At 33.3% G+C, this 12,853-nt stretch overlaps 1 protein-coding gene across 1 annotated transcript in view; it reads left to right on the forward strand.

Annotated features, from left to right (window-relative positions):
* Window positions 1–12,853, forward strand: part of LRP1B (LDL receptor related protein 1B) — a 1,324,618-nt gene that overhangs the window by 1,146,077 nt on the left and 165,688 nt on the right. The window contains exons 60-62 of the mRNA XM_023752441.1: window positions 1,488–1,604; window positions 2,136–2,255; window positions 3,738–3,857. Of these exons, the coding sequence (XP_023608209.1) occupies window positions 1,488–1,604; window positions 2,136–2,255; window positions 3,738–3,857 (357 nt within the window). The remainder of the gene's footprint in view (window positions 1–1,487; window positions 1,605–2,135; window positions 2,256–3,737; window positions 3,858–12,853) is intronic.

Consider the following 12,853-nt stretch of genomic DNA (forward strand, 5'->3'; position numbering starts at 1 on the left):
CAGTTTCACATACTTGCATACTTACATAATGTTTTTTACATAAATGTAGATAGGAGACATGCATCAAAAATTCTCTGGCATCATGAGTTTGTAATTCCATTGCCTATGAGATTTGAATTCACCATGGATCATTCTAGAGGCAAATTTAAAAGTCAGTGAGGCTTCCCAGTTCTTTCCCAGACATAGAAGCAGGAATTTACCTCATTCTTATGGGAGGGTGTTTTAGTAGCAAAGGAATATTACAGGAAACTTTACAGGAAGCAATAGAAAATAGAAGAAATGAACATGTTTAGAGCATGAGAAAATTAAGTATAGCACAGTTGAAACATTGAGTGTGTTTAATAAATGTTATAGATTGTAGGTACATGACTCAGCATTTTAGAACTCACTTCTATGGAAGTCAGCATGTATTAAGAGTTATTTTTTAAATGTTAAGAAAATGTTTAATTAATGTCATAATTATAAACATGTTATTTTCCATAAAAAATTTAATATATAATTTATCAACATTTGATTGACTGGCTTGAATTAATAAGTCATTATTAGCTTCTATTAATCTCAAAGTCAGTGATTAGTAACATACATTAGGATCATCAGTCAAAAAAATGTTTTATTACCAGCAAGATAGTTTGTTAGAAGACTTCAAAGTCAGATCTGGATTTAAATTCTGAGTCTGACACTTGAAACTTTTCTGTCCATGAAGATTAATTTCCTCATTTATAAAAGTGCTTATGATGTTGAGGTGAGAAGTTTATGAGGAGATTCAATTAGTTACTGTATGTGAAAGGGCCTCACACAATGCCTGATACTTAGTAGATACTTAATAAATCCTACTTCATTATTATCATTCCTTATGTAAACTCAAAAATATAGCAGATAAAATGAACTATTATCTGGGTTTTATTTACTATAATAAAATATGTGTTGTACATAAAAATCATTAGTATTTATAAGACATTGCCCTTTACATTAATACAATTATAGAAATGAATATAAATAAATCTGATTTAAAATGTGATACCTATAGGTAGCATTTGCTTTAAGTAGTTCTGGGAAGTATGTTTTGGAGGCGATATTCCTCTCTTACACACAACAGGTGTCAAAGTGACCAAAGATAAATGATTTTTAAAAATGATATTGGAGTAACTATTTTTTAAAATTACAATAAATTCTATTCTGTCACTAAATTCTCTATCATTTATTTGAAGTAAGGAGGCATTTATGTTTTTAAATCTATACCTTTATATTTATAGGTTGATAATTGCTTTCTTAACTTTATTTGAAATGTAATCTTGAGGCAATCTGCGTTGTTCATAGTGTAGCTGTGCATCTGAATCCTATGGCTATAGATGTGAGACACTGCCATTGTGCTCTAGGATATGCTTACTATAATAATGGTATGAACATTTGAGTGTCAGAAAAGCTCTGTTTAGGAAGTCATGAGCTAAGATTGTCCTTCCACAATACCTGTATGTTTTCTCCCCCAGCTGAATTTAAATGTCAGCCAGGCCGATTTCAGTGTGGAACAGGGCTCTGCGCTCTGCCTGCTTTCATCTGTGATGGAGAGAATGACTGCGGAGACAATTCTGATGAACTCAACTGTGGTAGGTGATTAATTTTTTAACTAAGGAACATAAATCTAATTCTTAACTGTTTATGTCCACACTGACATTTTTTATTGTTGATTTGAAAGAGAGAGGAGAGCCGAAACTGGTTTGGCTCAGTGGATAGAGCGTCGGCCTGCGGACTGAAAGGTCCCAGGTTCGATTCCGGTCAAGGGCATGTACCTGGGTTGCGGGCTCATCCCCTGTAGGAGATGTGCAGGAGGCAGCTGATCGATGTTTCTCTCTCATCGATGTTTCTAACTCTCTATCGCTCTCCCTTCCTCTCTGTAAAAAATCAATAAAATATATATTTAAAAAAAAGAAAGAAAGAGAGAGGAGAAATCACTCAATTTTTTGTTCCACTTATTTATGCATTCATTGGTTGATTTTTGTACAGTGTATGTGCCCTAACTGGGAAACAAACCCACAACCCTGGCATATTTGAATGATATCTGTCCAGGGTGTGCCCACACTGATTTAAATGCAGACACGAGTTTCGGCACAAATAATTTTGCTCTTTTTATCTTTTAGATACACATGTCTGCCTCTCAGGTCAGTTCAAGTGTACCAAGAATCAGAAATGTATCCCAGTAAACCTCAGATGTAATGGACAAGATGACTGTGGTGATGAGGAAGATGAAAAGGACTGTCGTAAGTCACCTAAGAATGTTCGTCTTATATTACTTCTGACCTCCAACTGAAATTGGTCTAAAAATTATTATTATGCCTTGTAAATTTACACAATGTCGAAATATATAATAGCAACTGTGCCACATAATTTCATGCAGTTGTTTATTGGTTATTGGGATGGGTTATTTAATAAGCTCTAAATGAAGAAATTGAAGAAAATTAAAACATGGGTCATCTTTACTTAAAAGCTACTTGGAGATTGTGGCAATAATTAAACAAAATTCATTCATTCATATCATTCTTAAGAGAAGCAGCAAAAACAGCATTATAGGTGATTATGGAATTGTTTCATACATTTATTTTTTTGCTCATAGTAAGTAGGTATAGGTAATTTTCTAATGATTAGTTAGTCACTTGAAATTAACTCTATTTTAATTAGAGGTTGCTTCCCCCTACCCCCATAGAATACATTTAAACATAAGAGAGGAAATAAAATCTGGGCAAAATAACAAGAAAACTATTTGTTAAAAACTGTAAATAAGACCCTATTTAATGTATCGTAACAAGCTACTTCAAAGAACAATAGTAAAATATTTTCCATTTTGTTCACCTCTTATTTCCATCAACTGCCTAAATTCAAATTACTTTAAGTGAAAGAGAAAACAATTTACATACACGTGCATAGGCAGGCAGGCTGGTGCACGAACACACACACACGCACACACACAGAGGCTCTGAAGGATAGATAGAGCACCTGTCAAGTTTCAGGATTTCAAGATATGCTGTGAACATTTCTGTCTTGTGGAAGTTTTATTTTATTCCTCTAAAAAATTTATCAGTAAATAATGTGCAGTCATCCAGCAATTTGATTAAGAGGATGCATTCAGAATAAAGTCAGCCCCAGGTCTTTATGGTTAGCCATTCTAGAAGCTGATCATTAAACTCACTAGGATTTGCGATGTGGTTTACAGTCTAAGTCAGATGTTCACCTCTTCCCTAAAAGACAACACAACTAGAGATTTTGGTAAATTTTGTGCTTTTTATTTCTTCATTGACTAGTATCTTTCAATTTTAGTAATTTTTTTTCATTTATAAAACTGACTATATATCAAATTTAAAATTTATTTATCTGGAAAAAATTATTCTGAAACTCCCTTAATTGTCTGTGTATAAAGTTAGTTTTTAAATGTAATCTAATTTAGGTGGGACTGTTTTGAAAACTCTGATTTTTATCAAATACATCATTGGAGAAATACGTTTATATTTATTTCTACTGAAAGATATCATGAATACATTATAATTAAAAGTTAAAACTCTTCACCTTCAGAGCCTCATTAATTAAAAGATGATACATTTTCAACTACCTTAAGCATTTGTTTGTCAATTGCTTTTTATATAGAGTATCCTTTTTTGCTCAATATCTCCACCCCTTACCCAGCCCTGCCCCCACCCCACAACTATTCTTGTCCAAAGCTGCATTTTAATAGGTGTTTTCCTCTTAAGCTGAAAACAGCTGTTCTCCAGACTATTTTCAATGTAAAACTACCAAGCATTGCATTTCCAAGCTGTGGGTTTGTGATGAGGATCCGGACTGTGCAGACGCATCAGACGAAGCCAACTGTGGTGAGTGTTGTGTGACTGTGGATCTTACCTATGGTGTTCATGTCATCATCTGAGATGGCCATAGTGCAATGAATCTGAACACAATTCTGATGGGACTGAAGTCTTACATGAGAAAGTCTGTCTCTGTGTTCTCAGAGTCAACAATCTCAGGTTGGCTATTTCATAAAAAGAAAGGAGGGGTAAGCAAAAGAGTAAGTATTGCTTAGTATAAGTCAAAACTATTTCTGGAAATATAGATTTTAAAAAAGATAAGATAAAACTATCTTATTTTAGAGGATGTACATGATATTAGCATTTAATAAATAGAAACGACAAATACTATTTTCATATTGTTCTAGACTTAATTTTTCTGCTTAAATTCATATGATTTTTCATTCATTCAATGAATATTAATTCTTAAATATGATAAAAATATAGGAAAAATAATGAAAGCATTTGTTCTGTTTTAATAGATAACAGTGATCACTTGTTAGTATTTGTTTCTGAAATAGTAATGTTTTCACTTCAAATCATTTATTTTAATTACAACATTTATTCCTTAATTAACATTGCAAAAATGGAGAACATATTCATTTTGTTTAATATATTTTATCCTATCTTAAAAATGTTGAAAGCTAGACAGAAGTGAACAATAGTTGTCAGGTGTAATTTATTTCATGAACACTTATTAAACATTTATTTGAGACTATTTTATAGGTGAATACACCAAACAGCATTGTTGGGGAAATAAAAAATATCAACTAGCAATTGATTAGAGAAGACAAAGTTTGCCTAAGTTAAAGATAGGACTTTCAGGCTTCTTAGACAAAATTGTGTTAAATTCATTTGCTAGATTTCACATTTGCCAGTTCCCAGTGAAACATTCTTTTCATCAGTTTTTCTGCTTGGGAGTTTCTGGTAAACGCCTTACTCACTCCCCAAGTCTCTGGATTCCACTATTTGTTCTGCCACATCACACCTCCCTGTGGTTGCATTTCCTGATTTCTTTTCCTATCTCCCTTCACCTTATCTAGAATTCTGTGCCATCTAAGAGAGTCTTGCTTCTAAATTGGTTAAGAATCTTTTGCTTCTTTTGAGCAGTTTTGATGTATAAACTGCTGCTTGGCTAATTATTTTTAATTAATGTGTTAGCTGTAATCACACTAACTGGAGGTTGTGAGAGGAACTTGAGCTTCCCACAGTAGCTTTGTACTTTCCACAGCCTGTTTTTCCCAACACTGAACATGCTCAAAACAAAAGATAGAATTGATTAAAGTGTGTTTTTATTTTCCCTTAAATGCCTGGTGAGGAAACTTGAATCAGCTACTCAAGCTATAGGAATATAAGGATCAGAATTTTTTTAATTAAAGAAAGTGCCTGTTAAATTATAAAGCATTTAAAACTTACCGACTTGTACAGAAAGTTATACAGTAAGCACCATGTACCATTTTAAATAGATGTTAACATTTGGCCTAAGAGATCTCTTTTGAACACCCAAATCCCAGCAATAGCCACTAAAGCCCACCTCTATCCTTTTCCTTCTCTTCCTCCACCTGTCCTGAAGCCAGAAGTGGTTATGCATCATTCACATGTTTTCTGTTTAACTTTTACTCTATTGGTAAGCATTCATTAATATGTACCTAATAGATTATAGCATTCTTAATGTTTACATAAATAGTGTTATATTTTCTATACTAATTTGAAGCATAACATTTTCTGGTATTCTAGTGTATTAATGTGAATAACACATTTTCGTATTAAAGGTTACTGCTACATGTTACAATTACTATGCATTCATTAGCAAATAAAGCACAAAACAGTTAATAAAATCTGTCCTATTGACACCATAGAGTCTCAGTTCTCAAGTTGTCACTTTGCATGAGAGTTCATTCAAAGCAGATGGGACAATATTCAGAGTCAGGATTCTGTCAACATTTAGGATAGAAAGCCTGGAATGGGCCTGGGGAGAAAGCTTTAATACTGATGACTATTAATATAATAAAATTATTCATACTATTTTGATTTACTTACATGCAAATTTAGTTATTTGCAGAATTTTTATTACCTTGCACTTAGAATCACATTTAGTATGTGATATTTGTCTTTCTCTGACTGGCTTATTTTGCATAACATAATCGTCTCCAGGTCCCTCCAGGTCTCACTTATATGTGGAATCTAATGACCAAATAAACTGATGAATAAAATAGAACCAGAGGCATGGAAACATGGAACAGACTGACAAATCTCAGAGGAAAAGGGGAAGGGAAGAGATTATATAAAGATCTTATATGCATATAGGCCTTGTCCATGAACACAGACAATAGGGTGGTAAAGGCCTGGGGCAGGGCGGGAACCAGGTGGTGGGGAGCAAGGGGAAAAAACGGAGAGACGACATCTGTAATACTCTCAATAATAACGATGAAAAAGAATAACATTTAGCAAATGATAGTCCCATGATTTCAAGATAATTCATGGAAGAAAAGTTTTGTGCTCATATGTGCAGGAAGCATGATGTACTACATTCTGTATTTTGGAAAACAGTGCATACTTATACTTATTCAGTGAAGACATTTTCTAACATGTGACATCACAAAATCTGTCTTAGATGCTTGGAGGGTGGGGTTATGTACCTTTATGTTAGCAGGTGGGAAGGAGGACGGGCTGCTATCTGCTCCCTCTCTGGGGGTGTGGCGCTCTCTGCTGCCCAATTGATATGATCTGCATCTGTGCTGTAATCTCAGCTGTGGATGCAGGCATCACCCCTCATTGCTTGAGTGTAGGCCAATTTCTGTCAATGTCATTTTCGTACGTGTGAGTATATCTATGTGTGAGTGTGTGAGTGTGAGTGTGTGAGTGTGTGAGTGTGAGTGTGTGAGTGTGTGTGTGTGTGTGTGTGAGTGTGTGAGTGTATGAGTGTGTGAGTGTGTGTGTGTATGAAGAGATAAATAAAGAGCCTCTTTTATACTGAAATACTTTGGTTTGAATAAAGCCCTTGAAGGAGAGGCTATCCTTAGAAATTGTCCTCTAGCTTCTCTACAAAGAAATGAATGAGCTGCATGTGAATCATTAAGCTGTCTAAGTGAACACATTTAGTCTTCCTGTAACTATCTTTAGTACCTTTCAGGCATTGACTCTCTCTCTACCAAGAAGATGTACATTATTTGCTGATGTCATGTTATTTTTTCTCTCTGTCTTAATAATAGAGAAAACTGTGATATTTAAATTTTGTTGCACAAAACTGAAATGGAGTCCACACAATGAGTCAGGAGGCAGGCAAACTATTCCAAACTTTGGATTGATCTGTAGCAAAAGCCATAAGAGAAAATAGCTTTTGCCCAGTGAGGTTTATAATTGAGTTTGTCACAAAGAGAAACTACATATTTATTTTAATAAGAACCAATTTGTGTAGTTGATTTTCTTAAAGAAATAGAGTAAAAAATTTAATAGTCCATGACATTGTTGTTTGAAAAATACTTGCTCCCCTCATCCTTTGCCAACTATATTTAATTCTCTAGAAACAAAAAATAAAATAACACACACACATACACATATACACACACACAAGCAAAATCTAGTTGTAGATTTATAGCAGTATGTGAGAAGAATGAGTGTTATACACCGTATAATAACAATATGTAAGAAATGTAGAACTTTAACATTTTTCTTTCTTTAGGCTACCATTAGAACAAAAATATTCATGTTTGTTTTAGTTTATGTTTCTGTTTGCATAACATTTGGGTTGGCTATTTCCTTGGAGAATATTCTACCATTTACATTTTCAGGGCTTAGTCTATTTTGCTTAGTACTATGTTTATATGATTATGCTGTATATTAGTAAATGAAAATAAGTAGAGTGAAAGTTGGTAATGCTTTTTTTAACACCAATGTATGGTAATGCATTTATGTATAGAAAATATTATTTTTTATCCATTTAAGAAAACTTATATTTGTGTTTATTAATTAAAATCAGTTGAGATTCAAGCAGTATCAGATTTTGCTTATGAAAAGACTATACATTATTATCCATTAACATTTCAGGACATTATATAGTAATGAGAATAAAAGACCTTATATAGAGTTGTAACTGTGCCATTTATTAGCTTTGTGATCTGTGTACAGAGTACTGATATTGTATAGATGACTATTCTGTTAGCCATACTTATGATTCAATCAGTCTAGATTCAAAGTCCAGGATGCACTTTGAATGCTAGATTTTTCATGCCATTAGACCACTGTTCATATATGGTTCCATGTTTATAATTCATGAGGGAAATAATGTGGGTGGAGAGACAGGTAATGTAGGATTTAGTTTGAGATATGAACTTTGTTATCTCTTTCTAAGTTATAGATGTCAGAGTAAATTATTACTTATTTTATTGTCCTTTGAAATCTCAACCTTACAATTAATATTTACATTTCTTTAATTAAAAAATTTGAGAGATATTATAAACCAAAAGTAGACAGCAGATCTTCCATATGGATCACGTTATCCATATGATTTCAACACTTCCCTTCACTAGGAAGAAAGAAAAAAATTTGAACAGGGCATAACTTTCTTACCAGCAATTCAATATTATCTAACTCCATGTTCATACTCTGAACTATCCGGAGTGTGATCCACAGCTTACCATCTATGTCATGCGGGCCACACATTTGAAAAATTTCTTCTCCTCTTGAGTAAATTAATAAACAAACACAAATATAGTTTTATTTTTGAGATCATGCATTTTCTTCTTCCTGAAGTTTTCCGATGATTATATATGTGTATGTGTGTATCTACATTTGCTGTAGATACATCATACCTGGAGTGTTTTCAGGGAATGAAGCCATTCCTAAGATTCTAACTCTTTGCATTATGCAAGTCATTTAAGGAATTGTAATAGTGCTTTTTAAAAGGGTGTCTGCATTGTTTTACTATTCTAAAGTTCCTCCCAGTATAAATAAAGAGTAAATAATGCTGAAGATATATCAGTAGAGAAAATCAATTCTAGAAATATTGTGATCAATTTTTCTTATTAATTTTGTATGAATAAATGATTGGTAAATAGATTAAAGTACAAGTGTTTATTGAGAAGAAACTATTTGTTCATGCTAACATCATTTACTCTTATTATGCTGTCAAAAACTTTGACCATATGGAGTGAAGTTTATTAACACTGTGCTTTGTTCCAGTTTTGGAAAACTCTTATAATAAGAAAGCATTTTTTAAAAAATTTCATGACACTTGGTCATTGATCACTGGGCATGCACTGTCCAGATCTTTTTTTGGAAGATGCAGTTAAGTCTTGGCACTAAATGCTGTATTTGTTGGCACTGAAACAAATGCAAGAAATGAGCATGCTAAAATCTTTAGTTTAGAACAATTAAACTAAAAGTAATTACATCTGCCTCTTTTGACTAAAGGTATGGCTATACAAGAGCTATCAGTTATTACTCTAGATTAATACTACTCTTAAATTCCAGAGCTTCTCTCATGTAATTTTATTTTCACAGCTGGAATTTTACACTTCTTGATAGTGCAAAATTACCCATCCACTTGGTTTCATTTTTTGGCTCAATGCTATAACTTAGTAAATTTTAGAATTTTACTGACAGATGGAATGTGTTCACTAATCATGCTGAATTAACACAAAATGCATTTTTAACCACAAAAAAAATGACGAAGCTGAAAATGTCAAATCCACTAAGTTCCATGTAGAGTGCATATATGCATATAATGTTCATGGAATCTGATGAAAAGAGGTCATTAGAGGTCATGTGGTTAAAGTAGGGCCACATTTGTCATCTATATAAACAAATAAACACATACACAATGTTTTATATCTAAAGTCCTCATACTATAAATGAAACCTTTTTTTTAATCCTTTCCAATGGAAATTTTGTCTTTGTTTAAGGATTCTCAAATTAATTTTTTTTTTACATTCTTCTTTAGGCCAAATAATTCCATTTTATTTAATCTCTCTCCATGGGTTCTATTTTTCATTCTGTTAATCTCTCTCCTGAAACCTTCCCAATTTCTATGCTTTGTTTATGAGCTGTGGAACAGAATGAAGCATTTTTAGTCAGATAATGTGCTATCCTCTGTTCTCCATTACTATATGCCCACATTTGTGTTCCGATATTGTGTTTGATTAAAAGCACATAAAATCAGTGTTCATTCTGTTGATCTCCAATTAGAGAGATTTCATATGCATTCTGCCAGCTTTTCAATGTCATCTATTAATGAACTGTTTTTATGCTTTTTTAAAGGTTCTAATGAAGTCTACTCTCTCCCTTTATATGCCTTCCCCTGACATTTCAGCTCTAATGTCCCAGTCATTGAGTCATAATATATTCTTTTGGTCAGATTTTGTTTATCCAGGTCTTAACCACCCTGTGAAAGCTTCAATCAAATATTAGCATACATATGGAGAAGTTGGCATTTGTGATAATTTTTATAATAACATAGATACATTTAATACAGTCCTAAACAGGGACAGAATTATCCAAATACAGTTACCTTACTCCAATAGAATCTTAACCATATTATGCCTTTTTAGGTCTACAGGAAGGAGTGTCCATTTTTTTTTATCAAGTGTAGGTGCTTAGGTATCAGGTATTTTAAGTTCTTGTATTGTAGTCTTTATGTGGATGGACAATTTCCAAAGAAACTTTTGGAACTATTTAGAAGGGAGAGTACAGATAAGGAGCTGAATATAGCAGTCACTATATGTTCTCCAGTGTTATAACATTTTAGAAATATGACCCTGTACTCAGGCTATATTATAAAACTTGAAGGTGAGGTCACATCATCAGTAACTTAGGCGCTTTTTCCTTCTTTCACATGATTTTTTATCACTACCTTACACTCTGTTTTGTTTTGTTGTTGTTGTTTTGCCATTTTCTGCACCATATTTATTGCTCAGAAATGTCTCCTTGCATAACAGTGAAGTGAAATAACTTCAAAATCTGGACATTTATCTTCTAATGAAAGTAGATAAATGAAATCTGGACATTTATCTACTAATTAAGATACTAAGAATGGTTGTCCTCTACACAAAAGGAGACACATTGAGAGCCCTGGTACAAATGTATTGGAGCCCATGGGTTATTCATGGTCAATGAATCAATGTCTGTGGTGAAAGGCCACCAGCCCAACCTGAACTTGCAGTCCTATAACTGCAAGGCCCAGTGCAGTAATGTATCCTCTCAGTGAAGCCGCGGCCCCAATCCCTTAAACACTAGAGGAGAGTGTGGTAAGAGACAGGAGAGTTACCAGTGGGTGGTGGCCAGAATCTGGGAGAATGTGGGCATAGGCAAGCTCTCAGCAATGTTCAGGACCAAGGCGGGCTTCGACTTACTGTCATAAGTGCTAATGGAAGCATCCCCTTTCTGTGCTCTGGTGAGAATCCATCCCTTTTCCACAGGGGCATTGCCCACTCAGGGCACATTTTTATTAGACATGTCACTGAGACATGCAGTTGACTTTCTGAAAATATTCATTATTAAGGTAATTTAAACTGATCAGATATGAACACTAATGATAATAGTATTGTATTTTATTTATTTTATTTTAATTTGCTCTTATTATGTAAGGCTCTGGGCCAGGGTTTTCTTTGTGGAAATAAAAGAAAAAGCTGAAACTAAATCAATGTGATTTAATTATCCCTAGGGATAAAAGCTAAATATTCCAAGTCTTAAAGGTAGAAGTAATGTGGGTTTCCCCAGTTAATTATAAAAGAAGGATATTGGGGAGTACTTTAAGAAAAATATGAGCTATCTTTTTAAGGTTTTAAAAAAACTGGACTTTAAATCCCATTGGAAATGGAATTCTCTTTTTATCAATAAACAGATGACAGCATTGCAAACTTTCTATAAAGGACCAACTTAATTATGTGCTAAGATCTCCCGCTGAGGTGGAGATGATAACTGCTTACTGTGGAACAAATAGTTCTGCAAATGACAGTAAACTAGCATGGTCCCTGGTATGTGAATGTCTGCCAAGTGAATACAAATAGATTTAATAAATGCCCTTTTACTTTAAAAGTATGTCTTAATGGTATATGCAATTTCATTTTAAAATGGTAAGTGTCTTCTTGTTTAGATGATTTTTAGTTTAGAATAAAATTAGTACCTTTGGCTCTCCAGCCACGTTAGTCAGGGAAATGTGAAATTGTTCAGCTTAACGCCATCCTAGGTGAGTGTTGCATTTTAGCAGGCAACAGCAGACATTCACAGTGATGGATTTCCTATTGGAAACCTCAGCTCAGATCTCCGTCTAAAGGGATTTTCTCTAAAGCTAACATTCTTAAACATTGGCAGAGAAAGGAAAACCAATGTTAATACCTCTGCAGGGTATAAGAAATTTAAGACTGAAGATAAAGGATTAAGATGGCTTTACTTTTTTTCTTAGGCCTCTATACATAATCTTTGGGATGTCAACTCCATATTTGAGGTCCAATATGATGGAATTGTGTGTTAGTGTTTGTGTCTGCAAGTGTATTACATTTATCTTTTCTACAGCTAAAATGATGCAACCGATCTGTCATTATTATACCTTTTACAAATAACATATTTAGGGCTTCTTTTAAAACTCATTTTTATTACGGTATTTATCAATTTGTAATGTGTACTTTAAAAGTTCACATTTCCCAATATTCTGTTAAACGTACTCTTTTAAGATATAACATATTTTCAAGATTTTAAATACTCTGCCATTGTTGTATATCATAAGCATGCTTCATAAATGCTTCTGGAAAATGGTCTACTTAATTAAATTTATTCACATGAGTAAATATGTAGATATCACACTAGTACTATGATAGAATGCAAAGGACAGCAAAAAAATGTGGCCTCATGATTGACTGATATAATATTAAGTGTATGAACCTCCATAAACGTAAGGTTCTTAGATGTAAAATAAAGTTATTTAGAGGATTAAGTCAGATTATATTTTCAAAATGATTTACATCTGACACAAAATAGGTTGTAATTAAATTTTCCTCTCCTCCTGATTTTTTTTTCTGATGCTGTTAGAA

The sequence above is a fragment of the Myotis lucifugus genome, unplaced genomic scaffold, assembly GCF_000147115.1.
Source record: "Myotis lucifugus unplaced genomic scaffold, Myoluc2.0 scaffold_32, whole genome shotgun sequence".
NCBI classification, from domain to species: Eukaryota; Metazoa; Chordata; class Mammalia; order Chiroptera; family Vespertilionidae; genus Myotis; species Myotis lucifugus.